Below are 14,948 nucleotides of genomic sequence, written 5' to 3'. Positions count from 1 at the left end.
CTTGTTTGCCCGGTGACTCTGTCCTTCTGGTATGAAGATGAGTAATGTTGGCACTGCTCCATGCACCTGCTCAGTGCCACCCTCCAGGATCACCTGAGCCACAGTCAGCAGATCTAGGCAAGTAGGGACGGGATGGTTGAATGAAAGCTAGGGAAGTGTTTATGGTTGGAGTCTGAAACCCACTTTTGGTTAGGAGCAGGTGCTAAAATGCTATCACAACTCTGGGATTCATTGTGTGCCGCCTTGCAGGTTTGGGTGTTGGCGCCAGACGTTGGGAATCTTTATTCTCAAGGACTCTCCTAGCGTGTATTCTCTCCCTTCCTTCTCCTTGGGTAGGGCTGAAATAAAACGAAGAGCATTCAGTGATAACCTGCACTATTCATGAAATAATTTTGGACCTCGCCCTTGTGAGTCTGGTGCTCGTAGCCACTTCAAAGTGAGTGTGTGTGCAGAATAGCCATGTTTCCAGTGGTCTTATAGACACTCACGTTAAGTGAATTTTGCAGGATCTGGGGATCAGCCTGCTGGGTTTTGCGTAGGCCATGTAGCAAAGCCATATTTGTATTAAACAGTGGGTGACTCAGCATGTGAGCTGGTCTCTGCGATTGCTCGGGGACTTCACAGCCAGTCCTTTCTATGCTATCTCTGTTTCGTGTTCCCCTCCTCTGTTGCAGTGTGCAGGTATGTCTGAAAATAACTCTGCGCCTAAAAAAACAGCCTAAGACTTCATCTAACTGATAGCATCCCATCACCTGTTGCCGACCAGGATAAGCAGTATCATCTGCTTATGCACATGCACATGCACATCTTTTAAGAAAAACACAGAATTACTTAGCAAAATTTCCTGCTCGAGTTTGAAGTCTGTCACTGTCACTGGATTGTTTTGTGTATGAGTGACACAAAATTTAGTAGTAAAACTGAAAGTGCTTAACTGTACTCAGCCCTTTTGGGGTGGTGAACCTGTTCCCATCCCACCTGATGCGTAAGCTAATTAGCTTCTTGGCTAAGCAGTAATTCTGGGCAAGTATGTACAGGCTGTCTTCAGAGGGACTCTTGCATTCCTCTTAGTTTCACAAGCTAAAGAAAGATGCTTCTCTTTGCTTGTGAGGTTATTATTGCTCCATGCAGGTTAATTGAGCTATAGCATTATAGCCACCCATCAAACAGTGGTGAGTAGCTCACTTGTCTAAGCTTGTTTATTTTTATAATGCTGAAAAATATTTGCATGCTGCACAGAAATGTGCTGCTTTGGTTCCTTACAGCCTGGCAGTATTATCGTTTTAAATTCTTCATTAGTCTTTCTTCCTCATGAGGGACTGGCAAGGTTCCTGTGCATAATTACATGATGTTTAAGACAGAAGCCTCAGCTACTGAGTTTTTACACGATGCCCTGCAAACATGGGTCTTTTCTTCCTTAAATAGTACCTACGCTACCTCCCCTTTTATGCCCATTCTTGATCTCAGCATGGTTACGTGCAACACTATTTGCAATTCCTGTGTTAGTTCTACCAGTTCTAGACTCTGATGTTTTGCTCAAGAACATACAGATGTAAAGTTACCATGAATAATTTCAGACTAGAAGTTAGAATAAGGTAGTAAGATGATAGAGCTACGATGCTCAGGAACAAACTGCGAAATTGGTTCAGCCTGGGAAATCTACCTCATAGTGGTTCCTTAGAACAGAATTGGTCTAAAGCTGAATTTTCCACTTGAAAAGCAAGGTGTTTCTAGGCTTTGTGGTTATGAAGAGTGCACCATCCAATCCATAAGCCAGTACAGTTTTGCAGAGTTGTTGGTAGTCTGTATTCAGCCCTATCCATTGTAATAGATTTAGGCTAAACCCCCAAATATGTCTGCTGAAAATGTCTACAGAACCTATTCCAATTTCCTTCCAGCTCTATCATAACAACTTTTCCAGTGCACCTCACTAATTTCCATCTTTGGCACACTGAAAATGCTGGAAGAGCCTAACACAAATAGAATTTGGTGTCCAAATAAATAACACATGGGCTTCAGTACCGATTGTACTGTTCATTTTTGTGTTTCATTACATAAAAGTTAACTCACTGGTTCTGCCTTGTGTTTCCAGCTCACTCAGAAAGCAGATTCCAGGAATGTTGCCACCCAAGTTAGTTGCACAAGATTTTCTTTGTTAATTAAAAATAATGGGATAAAACTGCAAAAAATAGGCTTAGTGCTAACAGTTGGTATTTAAAGAAAGTGGATTTGTTGGCCAGAATATCTTCATATTGTATCTCAGTCCACCTTTTGTTTTGGATTTCCAGGCTGATTCCTAGTTTACATCCACACTAAAATTAGTAGTATTCAGTTCCAGCAAATACTTTCAGTGTGAACTGTGCCCTCCCTTCATCGGATCAGCAGAATAAGCTTGTATTGCTGTGAAGTGAAATTCTGTGTGTGAAATGGTTGCATACAGAATTATTTCCTTGAACGTTTGAAGGAGCTAAACATGCACAGATTGAATTTCTGTTGAGAAAAATCTTTAAGGCAGAGAGGCAGAATCTCAAGCTGGGTTATATCTTTGTATTAAAAAAATAAATGCCCCCCCGCCTTAGATTTTTCCAGTTGAGACAAAAGAAATCTTTGGGTGGAAAGGCAGCATCATATTGCATAATAAAAGCCTTTTTATGCTCTAATAAAAAGGGTTGCTTAGGGCAACTTTGTTTAAAAAAAAAAAAAAAAAAAAAAAGAAGAGTCAGTGATGATACTGGTATGAGGGGGACAAGGAATCCTTAACTTCTGTTGTGCAACACTGGGAAAAGAGACTAGAAATTGCTCTAGTTATCTGCTATCTTAATGCCTGGTTTAAAGGTTCTTTACTGCATATTTGCTGGCAGCTGTTTTCAATATATCCCTCTCCAGCTAAGTCACCAGTTAAGAATTTGACATTAGATGTTTTTTTCAACCACCATCTTGAAGTACCATACCACACAACACAGCCTTGTTCCCTAGTTAGATATTGTTCATGTGCCTTGAAATTGCTGTTGACACCTCAAGTATTTAACTTGCAGATCTGAGATAATTTTTGTTGGGTGTGGATGTGTGCCATAATAAGACAGAGACAGAAGTATCCACGTCTGCATTCCTTCACTACATCTGTTCACTTTATTTTTTGCAACATACCAGGAAATTAAGTTAAATTATACATCTCAATAAATATTTTTTATTTCACTAGTTCTGTCTTAATTGCCTGCCCTTAAAGTATAAGCACACCGAATGCGCAAGTATGTTCCACTTTTGCGTTGTTTGCCTTTTTCTTTAGGACACCTTTAGTAGTAGATTTAACTGTTTCTTGAGTAACACGCCTAAATACAATTTCTCTATGTTCTCCTGATTGTCCCCTCAATGGTTAAAGTTTCTTTAGTGCTTCATATTCTGAAAGGGAAAAGTAACGTAATTAAAGAATGTTTTGGGAATTAGAGCTGTGCTCTGCAATATATTTCTGGCATATACTTTGTCAGTGTCCTTTTCTTCCCCTCACTTTCCCAGCCTGTAAAACAAAGCCAATATTCGTATACTGATCATTCTCACAGTCATTTCTGAGGCATGATTTGTTGAAGCTTATAAAGCATTTAACCATATCACCTTTCATCAAAGGATTTCTGCTGATATAGTTTGAAATATACAGCACCACTGGAAAAGGAGCCATAATTACAGGGTATCATCATCTGTGCTGCAGCTTTCATTCTTAGCAAAAAAATAAAACAATGGAGTTAAAGAATTAGCGGGTTTTAATCACTGTTTCACTTGGAGGCACAGATGGGACAGAGCATTACTTGGCAACATTTAATCTTGGAGCAGAAATTGCCATGATTAAAGCAGCAGCTGGAGTAGATTGCTAGGGACAGGGGGGTTCATTCATCCTAAAGGGATCAAAATTGTTGGGCTCTGGGAGAAAACAAGAAGCTACAAAAGAAAAATCTGAAATATGGGCCAAGGTTTATTATTTCTAGGGTCTCATCTGCTGATTAAAATGATGTTTTCAATGCTTTCCTCAGAATTATTTTGGAAGCGAGGAGAGTATCAAGTGATCTGGCCTACTGAAGAGGAGACTGAAGCCATCTCTGAGTGGAGATTTTGGACTTGCGGGAGGAAGGCTGTGTGTGTGTCGCCCATGTGGCAGAACTGCTCGTCCTTACCAAGGAAGTCAAAGTGAAGGAAATAGGTATGTGCCACTTCAAATAGGATTTCAGAAGAATCGTGTTCCAGGCCAGTTAACAGGGCCTGAATTCCTAGTTTGGTGAGGCAGCCTGGGATGAGGTGGATTTTAACTTTCTCTTCATTAACGTTTGCAGAAGGGTTCTGTCTGCCTGATGCGTCGAGGCCTTGTGTTACAGGGGTAGACTCCTGTGGTAGGCTGGCCTGAGGGAGGAAACTGGGTGGTTGTGGAAACACAGAACAAAGCAGACCCTTCAGGTCTCCCGACTCCTGCAGTCCATCGCTGGTTCTGCCACGGAACAAGCTGTTGGGAGCAAGTTACCTTTTGCTAAGGGACAATGTTATACAGAAAAAAGGTGTCAAAGTGCCGGAATACCAACGTGCGTTCTGCTGTCAGGGCAGAGCCACAGCTTAGCCAACAAGTAAAGCATACTCTCTATTCTGAACTGTTCCAGCTCAAAAGTAGCTCTGCTTTTAGTTAAATGTCTCAAAGGTGTCATTAATTTGGGATATTTCAACTCTCGCAAGGCCAATGGGCTTGAGTTTCCATGACAAATTCCTGACTCCACTGGGAGACTGAGCGAAGTGTAATCACTGTTGGTCACTGGCTTAATCTGTACTTAGGATGTGCTTGACATTGGCTCTTTGTGTTTCTCTCATTGGTACACAGTGTTTTTTCCTGCTACTCAGAGATCAGACAACTCTTTTTCCTCCTCTTGCCTTTGCATGCATTCAGCTGACGATATTTAGATGTGTGGGGATTGGTTGCTTTTGTATAGCAGGAAGTTAGAGAGTCCTCACTTGCACCAGTACGTAGTGTTTTCTGCAGCAGGGAGACTAGGTGCTGATCTCACTCTGGGTATTTCATAACTCTAAAAACCTGCTGGGTAACGAGGTATCCATTAATTGCTTTAAATGATCTAAGCTAAGAGATTTCTTTTACTTCCTTTGAACCATATGCTATCTCAATAGGCCTCTCTTTTTTTTTTTTTTTTTTTTCTTTCTTCCTTAAAACTGGCAAATTGCTGATTTCACCATTTAATCCTTGTCTTCCTGGAAATATGGGAAATGTATTTCACTGTTGGTAGCCCTAATTGTAAAGCAAAGAGGTCTTAGGCATTTTTACCATCATCTTGTGAATTACAGGTCTCCTTTCTGCCTGAAAGCAGCCTTGCTGTCTGAGGTATTCGGCATGCATCCCTACAGCTTGCAGTCGATTGATATTCCTATAAACTTGCAAGTCACCTTTCATCACCTTTTGAGGCTTTGCCCCCTGGCATGCAAGTCCGTCTTAGGTCAAGGGCCTTAATGACCCCCATTGTTATGGGAACCTTTGGTAATCTAACCTGCTTTTTTTCTGTATTTCAAGCCATTGCTCTTAAATGTCTCTTGCTTGATCCACTCAGGCGCTAATAACCGTGTCTCCTTTCCTTAGGTCAAGGGCAGCTTTTACATTCCACCCAAAAGGCACCACAGTTTGAGATGAGGAATTCAGAAGAGCAAGCAGCTACGACAGTTTTACAGCGCCTGCTGCAGGAGCAGCTCAGATACGGAAACCCAAATGACAACCGTAACCTTCTTGCCTTACACCAGCAAGCCACAGGAAATGCCCCCCCTTTCAACAGCACTGGGAGTCCAGCATCTCAGAACGAAGGGCTGAGCTCCCAGGACCACCAGCTTGTGACTCATGCTGCCCGTCAGGAGCCCCAGGGCCAGGAGATACAGGTGGACAACAGCATCATGGAGAAGCAGCTCTCCCCGCGACTTCAGAACAGTGAGGATCTCCCGACCTATGAGGAAGCCAAAGTCCAGTCACAGTATTTCAGGGGCCAGCCGCATGCTAGTGTTGGGGCAGCATTTTATGTAACAGGGGTCACCAACCAAAAGATGAGGACTGAAGGGCGGCCCACGGTTCAGCGGGTGAGCCCAGGGAAGGTCCACCAGGATGAAGGACTTAAGGACCTCAAGCAAGGGCACGTCCGCTCCTTGAGCGAGAGGCTGATGCAGCTGTCCTTGGCCACCAGCGGTGTCAAGGCCCACGCGCCTGTCACAAGCGCGCCGCTCTCCCCCCTCTCTCCACTTTCTCCTCAGCAGTCCAGCGACCCTTATAAAAATTCTGGCTCCAATGAGTTCTACAAGAACTCAGTGCAGCCCCCTTCCCAGCCCAACATGAAAGGAATGGAGCAGCGGGGTCCTCCTCCAGAGTATCCTTACAAAAATGTGTCCACCCCGTCTATGAACTGCAAACCTCAGGACTCGGGACATTTTTATAGTGATCATCGTATGAGCCAGCAGGGACGATCTGATGGGCCTATGATGAGGTATCAACATCCCCCCGAGTATGGGTCAGTCAGGTAAGCAAGATCTTAAAACAAACTCCATGACAGCCACGTAAGGAAAGACAGTATAAGACTCAGTCCATTGCCCTCACTCCTGAGGCAAGTTTTCTTTCAGCAAGGATCCCATCTTTATTATGTGAGATGTTCAGCTACAGACTGTGTCTGGAAGAACTGTAACCTGTTTCAGTAGCTTACCTAGAGAGGCCTGACTCTTTTAAAAAAAAAAAAACACAAACGAAAAAAAACCCTAAAACAAGCCAGCTTGATTTTATGGCGTGGGGAAGCTTAATGCTGAGGCTCCAGAGCCTTACAAAAGGTTTGCTACAAAAGCCAAGGTTATGGTGTGATTCACCGTAGAAACTTGCAGTTACTTACTGCAAGACTTAAGCTGTTCCTTAATTACATCTGCCCAGACAAAAGAATTTTTTTAGGTTTAAACTGCATCTAAATGCTACGTAGGAAAGGAGAAAATAAATGAAAGCAGTAATGGTGCAGGTAACAAAAATCACCTGAGCTTCCTTTAGAGTTTTTCAAATTTCATTTTCAGTGGACCAAAGTGTTGGAGTGGAAAATGGAGCATGCTTTGTGCCTCATCCCAGACTTGCTTGTTTAGCTTTCGCTAATTTTCCTTGCATCATTTGAAATCTCAGCCTGTTCTGGTTTCCTCTAGATAAGGAGCCAGATTTGGCTTGAGCCAAACACTGATGTCCGTGTGGGTGAAGAAGTTGTTTTATTCAGGTGGGCTAAAAATACGGCTTTACTTTACCTGTTTCCTTATCATCTCATGTCTGTCCAAGACCAGGTGGGATTTGGTATAATGATTTTGGCCTCATTTTGAAGCTAAAAGAGTAATACAAAGGAGCAACAGGAGGGGCGTTGCTACATAAGTAAATGGTGAGGTCTCTGTATTTGTGTTTGCACATATTGTATAGTGTTTTGAGGGGAGCGTGAGGAAGAAACCAGTCTGTATTTGGGAACAGAGTCTGAGCTTTGGGGAGTTTGAATCTGCTCAGAACCTTCCTAGTCCTATGGGGAGCTATTTTCAGAGTTTGTCCACCATTGTTTGTGATCTGAAATGACTTCAGCAGCATACAAGCCTGATGAAAAGGCCCTTTGATCTGGCTAAATAAATAATAAAGAGGCCAGGAAAAGGGGAAGTAAAGGGTTTAGGGGGGGTAATGATTGTAGAAGCTCATTGCAAATGTTTTTGGAAATTCAAAGGCCTCAAATCTCTGTGCACACAGGAAAGGGAAACAGATCCTTAATGGTTATGCTGCATCAGAAATACTCATAATATTATATATAGTGAATCTGAGACGTAGCCTGCTTGCTGTTTAAGGGAGAGGTATTTGAAAACATGCCAACAGTCAGCTCCTCTAGACAGGGTGATTTTTGTCTGTATTGGATGGATCCTGGCTGCTTTGAAAGAACATGGAGGGGGGGGAAGGAGGGGGAGGAGAAAGGTTCAGCTGGCAAGGTTTCCAGTAGGGGAAGCAACTGAAATTTGTCTTCAAAGCATTGGGAATCTAATGAGGTTACTTTTTAACCTAAATAGCTGCACAGAGAAGAGCTTTCCTTTGCAAGCAAATGCTGTAGCAGTAGAACAATTGCAAGACTAATCCATAAATTACAGAGCAGCGTAGCAAAGGAAGGGAGCGAGTCCTCTATTCCCCTCCCTCTCCCACACACTTTAAGAGAAACTGTCATTTAGACAAGAAACCTTCTGTGTTACTAAAGGTGCAGCTGGGTAATGGTGTGAGGATTTTAAAGGCATACAACTTTTGGGAGCGCGTTTGCCTCACGCCAGGCAGTGCTAACGAGTGTCTTTGCTGGACTGATAAAGTATTTTCAGAGACTCCAGTTTTCCTACGCTGCAGCTCTGTGTTTATCGGGATTAATTTGGATTGGTAAATGTGTGCATTTTTTGAATTGTGCGTCAAGGAAACAAAGCCCCTTCTTTCTGCTCATGAAGCCACACCCTTTTCTGCGGGTTTTTCCCCTCATTGTTCAGGGGAATTTGAGGGTGACCTAACGATGCGGTTAAATAAAACTCGTTGAGCAAGATAAACATTGGGGAATTCACAGCATTCTCATGCTTCACCCTCCCCAGTCTGGGAAAGGAATGGGCTGTGTGGTAAGTTTAAACCAGTCTGCAAACAGTTTGCCTCACCTGCTCTTGGGCGGTGTAAGTTTGGGAACACGTATATGTTCGTAATGATGGTGGTTTAATGTAAATACTGGGCATGCCGGAGGCATCTGTGCTGTTATTTGGAAATTTTAAAGGAAGTTCAGAAGAGGGCTGGCTGCATGTGAAGCTCCAAAATCCTATTCTCTCCCTAATATCTCAACTGCACTTTAGCATTGGTGATGAAAACAAACCTTCAGGTCTAAGAGGAGAAGATGGGTGCCTTGGGCTCAGTGTCCTGTGGGGTTGCAAGGTCTCCTTTGGCAGAACAGCAAGAGAAGGGGCTCGTGTTGATATGGTTTTGGGTGCAGAGGAAGCTCACTGTCTCCCTGATTCAAGCGCCATCCCCTGTTCGGAGCCCAAATGACTGAGCTCTTGCTGTGGTGATTAATCCTATTGACTTCACAGAAACTTTTTGAGAAAGCGGCCTGCAGAATTTGTCCCATAATTAGTAAATCACTTCTGTGCACTGCGTTCCCCTGAGCAGCATCAAAGTGGGGGATAATCAGGTATGACTAGGAAGCAGAACAAAAATGCATGTTTGATTTCAGCTGCCTAATCAAGCGGAGTCTGCTCCCTCCTGCAGTCAGCGTTTCCCGGTTTGTGCAGGAGGGCTGGGGAAGAGAGGGCAACTGTAGCTGCTTAAACGTGAAACAGGCAGAAGAAGCTGGGAAGGCAGAAAAAATTTTAATGAGCCAGAGACCTTTCCTGATCTCTTCATTCTTCTGCCCTCCCTACTTTGTTGCTCTACCCGCAGATCTTCTGCGTGACTTGATGTTTGCAATCCTGGCAGCCTCAGGACTCCTGATGGCTAGGTTTGCTTGCAGAGCTGCCCTCACTCCATATCTCTGTCTTCATAACTTAAAAGCTAATGTGACCCTTGTAGTTGCAGAGCCATAAATCCAGGTTTGTACTTGGCCTGCATGGCGTGTTTCTCCGATACGTGCCAGGGACTGTAAGGGAAGCAGAGATTCTTGCATGATACAGTCTTCAGAATGAAGTGGCCCTTAAAGTTAAGCTTTCAAACTTAAACACTTGTGGGAATTATTGCTCTGAGTTTTTTTCCTGCGTTTGAAGTTTTCAGGTCTTTATGACACTGAGGCAAATGGAAGGAGATTGCATGATTTTGTTTTCCATGTATTTTGAGAGTCTCCCTGCATTTTTGCATGAAGTGGTTAGTTCGGATATAATTTTGATTACTACTGCAGGGTTACCTGAGGACTGATTCTCTCATGGAGGAAAGTTTTTACTACCATTCTATCAGCAATTGTGTTAGGTGACCCCAGTAGTGATTTGTACCTTAAAATTTTGCAGTCTGGCTTAACAATCTTGAAAAGTCCGGTTGTGTTCATTTACCTTTCTGAATCTCTCAGTCCAAAATTGGTTTACCAGAGAAAAAAATTCCGCAATTCTCATGTTAATCTGAGGGATCTCAGAGCCAGGTATTTTGAACCCACAAAATATATATAAGTATTTTATAAGCCAAAACTGAAAGTAGTGGGGATACTAAAAAATTCTTTGAACGAGTATGTAAAAGTTTGCATACAAGATCTTAAAAAGTCTAGTTGCCACTGTGAGGTTACTAGGATTTTTAAATTTTTTTTTTTAAGACAGGATGTATTACCCCAGTTGCGTTATCTCATTTTGCTGGGAATATAAACGCATTTGTGACATTTTGGAAGCTCTAATGCTGTTGGTAATGCAGCGGAACTAGAGGCTCCCAGCTCTCATGTTGTAGCTTGAACCCACAAGATTGGTATAATTTCAAGATGTGAGAGGCTTTGGATGTGACTGCCAAGATGCTGAAAATCTTGGAAATGTATCTGGTTTAGAAATACTCAGCCATGATTTCCTAGAGTTGTTCTTTACAATAGGTTTAAAAAAATGTCATTACCAGGCATGTCAGTACAAAGACTGTCCCTTCAGAATTTAGCTGCTGCTGTTGTTTTTCTTTGGCCATCTTTGTGTTCCTTTCATTAGTGCTCAGGTCCTGCGGAAATGGCAAGATTCTGCCCATGCGTCTCTGATGGCAGAATAACGAGATGCTTTTACTCAAATAGCTCAAATTGTTAACATTGGCATGTAAATAGTCCTCATTAGGCTTATAATATTAACACTGAGATCAGCGAAGTCAGTCTCTTTGAGTAACTGCTTCAGGTTGTTTTCAGACTGGAAGAGAGTATTTTGTAGGTTCAAAATTGGGAAGGTGTTTTTTTGCATCCATGAGGCAGACTGGCAACGTCTCTCTTTTGATCTGACCTCTGTAGGTCATCATAGATTACATGTCACAGCAAGATTATTCCCTAATTGATTATAACATCAAAACAGAGGTGCATGACATTAGGTAAAGAATAAGCTCAAGGAGATGAGTGCTTTCTGAAGATGCAAAGTTTTAACTCTGCACATAACTGGGTGAGCTAAGAAAGGAGCTGGAAACTACCTGAGACAAACCAAACGACCTTGGGCATGGCATGTGACCGTTTTGCCTCATTCTTCATTATGAGAACTCGCAAATAAAGGTAGTGAAATAAATGCAATGATAAGTAGAGCTGACCTCCCAGGAGGGGAGGAACCAAATTGCTGCTACTAAACTGAACATTCCTGAGGAAATTAATTGCTCATCTCTCTTCTGCATGACCCATGAGATCCTCATGCTGCATATGATCATTTCTGGGGAAATACAGCTCCTGAAATGATGTTGCTGACAGGGACCACAGTCACTTGAGTGTGAGAAAGAGAGAAACAGTAACTAGAGCAGTAATTATTTGTTTTTCCCTAAGTGACAAAGGCTAGATTGGTTTCCCTGTTAAGGAATTTGAGCATCAGCTTGGAGATTTCTATGTACCTTCTCTGCTGGAAAGCAGGGAAAATGAGATACAAGATGCATGATATTGAAATAGCGAACCCTGCGCTGGGCTGAGAACGTATGAACTCCTACATGCGCTGCCAGCCAGATGTGAGTAATGCAGACGTTTCCTCTTTGGATGGGTATGAAGAGTTGATGCGTTCTTTCTGCAGAGAACAGGAAGGATGATGCTGAGTGTTTGCACATCGGATGAGAAGCCCGTTGTGTAACCCTTTAGTTCCCAGTTCAGCTTCATGCTTGCTGTTGTCGATTGACGTGCCACTAAAGCTCCTGGCGTGGTGGGAGAGCTATGCTGCGGGCTGTCTTGTACATCCAGTACCCCTACTGCACTCAGCAGTGCAAGCGCATAGGGTCCCTCCTGTGAACACAGACAACCGTGGGGGTATTCTGTAGCAGCTATGGCCAGGTGGAACAATAGTATGTGCTTTTCCAGCTGCAGGGTTGAACTGCATCCCGAAGGGTGGGAAATTTAATCAGAAGAACTGGAGTGTTTCAGAACACGTTAAACTGCCAGACTGGGTCTGCACCAGGCTGAGGTCTGTGCTTAAAAAGAGACTGGCTGCAGCATGGAGAGGGGAGTGACTTCAACTGTTAAGAATAAAGAACATCCAGAGAAGTTAAAGGTTGAATGTCTTTGGAGGAGGAAGCAAAAGCTGCCTCCTGAGGTCATCCAAGCACGATAAATCCACACAATCTTCTAAGAGAGGTTTCTTACTTGGCTAATACAGCAGAAGTTGAGCTGGGGATCTCCAGCACCTGGGAGATGTGAGCTGGTGTAGCTTGGAGTTATTTCTGTGATAGACTCAAGCATGTTACAGATTGTTAGATCTGTCTTTGATATCCTATAGAGGTTATTGTTAGGAGCAGTAAACATACCTACTACATAGGACTGAGGGTGGTTCTGAATCAAAAGGCTGCTTCTGACTCTTAGGTTGGTTTTCAGATCCTTTAACTGTCTCATTTGACCAGGCTGCAGCTTGTTGGTTGATATTTCAGAAAGCTCGAGTCAGTGGTGCTGGCATACTAACATAGAGCTTAGCCAATCCCTTTAACTCTGTATCCTGAATTGCAGAAGAAAATTTCATTGTTTTCTCCATGAGAGATGGCACATTTCAGGACAGAACAAAAAAGCCCATTCCTAACAGTCCTCAGTTTTGCAGTTGTATCCATAACCTGTGGAGAAAAGCTATAAAAATAATTTTGGTCAGTAGTTGTTGATGGAGTTTCTCTTAGTGTTTCTGTACAAAATAGACTCAAGAGGAAAGACCTTCGTGCACTTAGAATATATTTTCTGATAATGATTTGGTTTTGTAGCATTTTTTAAAAACAAACTTATAAAAATGAGGAAAACCTCACATACGAGTCTTGTGTGTGGGAAGATCTGTGCATAGGAGCTACACAGGTCATCCCACGCCTTGTCGCTGGGTTTGTGCACCATCTTCTGCATGACTTTGATGGAGCTTCTGCTCTCTGTTTTCCAGGCAGAACCCAGATGTGCAGCTGCAGTTACAACAGAGACCACCTCACCACCACAGCCCAACTTCTTCCTTGACATCCCTGGGATCTTTGACTTTGCTTCAGTCTCCGCCACCATCCAGGCTGTCCCCTTCCCAGCATCAGCAACCTCTGACTCCAAGCCAGGGAGATCCTGGCATTCTGCCACGGACCCAGCAGCCATTCTTGTCAAACCAAGTCCATCAGGGAGATTTGTACCGGCTATGCCAGCCCTTCCTAGGCCCGCAGCAGCAGCAAGGCGATTCCTATTCAGTAATGTCCCGGGCTCAGCAGATACCTTCCCCGTATCAGCAGGTGCAAGTAGATCCTTTTGCTATAGTTTCCAGGGCCCAGCAGATGGTGGAAATCCTGTCAGAAGAGAACCGGTCTCTACGACAGGAGCTGGATGGGTGTTACGAGAAAGTAGCCCGGCTGCAGAAGGTGGGTGTTTTTGGATATCAGGCACTCTCCTGTGTATAGTATTGTCCATAATTGAATCACCTAATCTGCAGCTGTTACATTCCTTGCTTAAGGGATTGATTATCTACTTTAGAGTCTTTTATATGCAGATTGATTTGTCTGTATCCTGTCCCTTTGGGCAGCAGCTTAACCTTGTCAGAAGACAGAATTCTGCCTTCAGTTTTATTCTAACAGCTAATTGACCATGCTCAAAAGAGCATCCTCATCAGCGGTCTCGAAGAGGCTGACTGCTTGGCTTGCTTGGTTAAATTAAAGCTAGTGTTCTTATGTCCAGGATAGCAGCAGGCTTCATTTTCCCATCAGTCTAAAAGACTTTAGAGACTGCAGGAAGGGCCTGTGTGGAATGACATGAGACCATAGTCACTCAAGGAGACAACAGGGGACATTGCTACAAAACTGGTTGGCAGGACAGTGTGCAAGACAAGTATTGCTGCTATGGCTACATTGAAGACATTTGGACTGCAGGACTGAAACTAATGCTTCTTTTGTAACTCCCTCAATACCACACAACTTCCAGGAAAACTTAGTATCTTGTTTTGGATCATGCTATTTGCCACCTTTGGCTTTATGAAACAAGTAGAGTAAGTGATGCTAAAATGTTTAAAAAAAAAAAAGTCCCAGTGAGAGCCATCATTAACGTGCATGTGTAGAGGTATTTTCATTGCAGCCTCATAGAAATAACTTCTTGATGACCAATGGTTTAAAGCTGTGCAGCAGGTCAGCTTTGCTTTTGACTTGCTGCTGTGAAAAGGCTGATGCTACTTGCAATTTAGGACTTTTGGGGCTTTGCTGTGCTCTTTGCACTGAGCAGTCTCCAGGGCCATAAAAATGTGTGACTGCTTAAAACACTTGTTTGAGTTCAGGTGACCAGTGTGGCTTTCCACACCCATTTGTTCCCTATGTTACCCCTTTCCAGGGACATGTGTGTGTTTTGTTGTATTTCTTTTGGAAGGTTCCTGGCCAGGAAATGCTTTAGAGAAATGTTTGACAGCTTCCTGATAATGAAAGAATGATAAAAATGCACTTCCCTCCACCCCCCTGTTGATCATTTGCTGTAGACGGTGCTGATGGGGTTTGCTATTATGTGGATCCATACTTCCATAGCAATGCAAAACCATGCCTGGTAAGGAGAGTTAGAAGCGAATCTCCTTCTCCTGTGGGTGATCAGAGAAGCTTTACACTGAAGGCTAAAGGGAAGGATAAAACATATTTTACTGCAGATGTTTCCCTCCCCCCATTTAGTAAACTGAATATTTAAAAGCACAACTAAGTTGTTGAAGTGTAAACATAGAACATCAGGAGGTTTTATTGTGAATTTTGAACCACAACAATTACAGATCTGCAGAGTTCATCAGTAATGCAAGATCGGCCGCTAGCATTTTTTTAGCATAGTTTTGTCTGCCTT

At 43.1% G+C, this 14,948-nt stretch overlaps 1 protein-coding gene across 4 annotated transcripts in view; it reads left to right on the top strand.

Moving 5' to 3' along the window:
- Positions 1 to 14,948, top strand: part of AMOT (angiomotin) — a 60,774-nt gene that overhangs the window by 22,636 nt on the left and 23,190 nt on the right. For 2 of the 4 annotated variants that reach the window (XM_076347408.1, XM_076347407.1), the window contains exons 2-4: positions 4,020 to 4,186; positions 5,615 to 6,533; positions 13,051 to 13,504. In XM_076347408.1, the coding sequence (XP_076203523.1) occupies positions 5,662 to 6,533; positions 13,051 to 13,504 (1,326 nt within the window). In that variant the 5' untranslated portion in view covers positions 4,020 to 4,186; positions 5,615 to 5,661. Of the gene's footprint in view, positions 1 to 4,006; positions 4,187 to 5,614; positions 6,534 to 13,050; positions 13,505 to 14,948 lie in introns of those variants that run through there. The other 2 variants (XM_076347406.1, XM_076347410.1) reach the window with 2 other exon arrangements.

The sequence above is a fragment of the Aptenodytes patagonicus genome, chromosome 9, assembly GCF_965638725.1.
Source record: "Aptenodytes patagonicus chromosome 9, bAptPat1.pri.cur, whole genome shotgun sequence".
In the NCBI taxonomy this organism is placed as follows: domain Eukaryota; kingdom Metazoa; phylum Chordata; class Aves; order Sphenisciformes; family Spheniscidae; genus Aptenodytes; species Aptenodytes patagonicus.
This window is presented reverse-complemented; position numbering and strand designations above follow the sequence as displayed.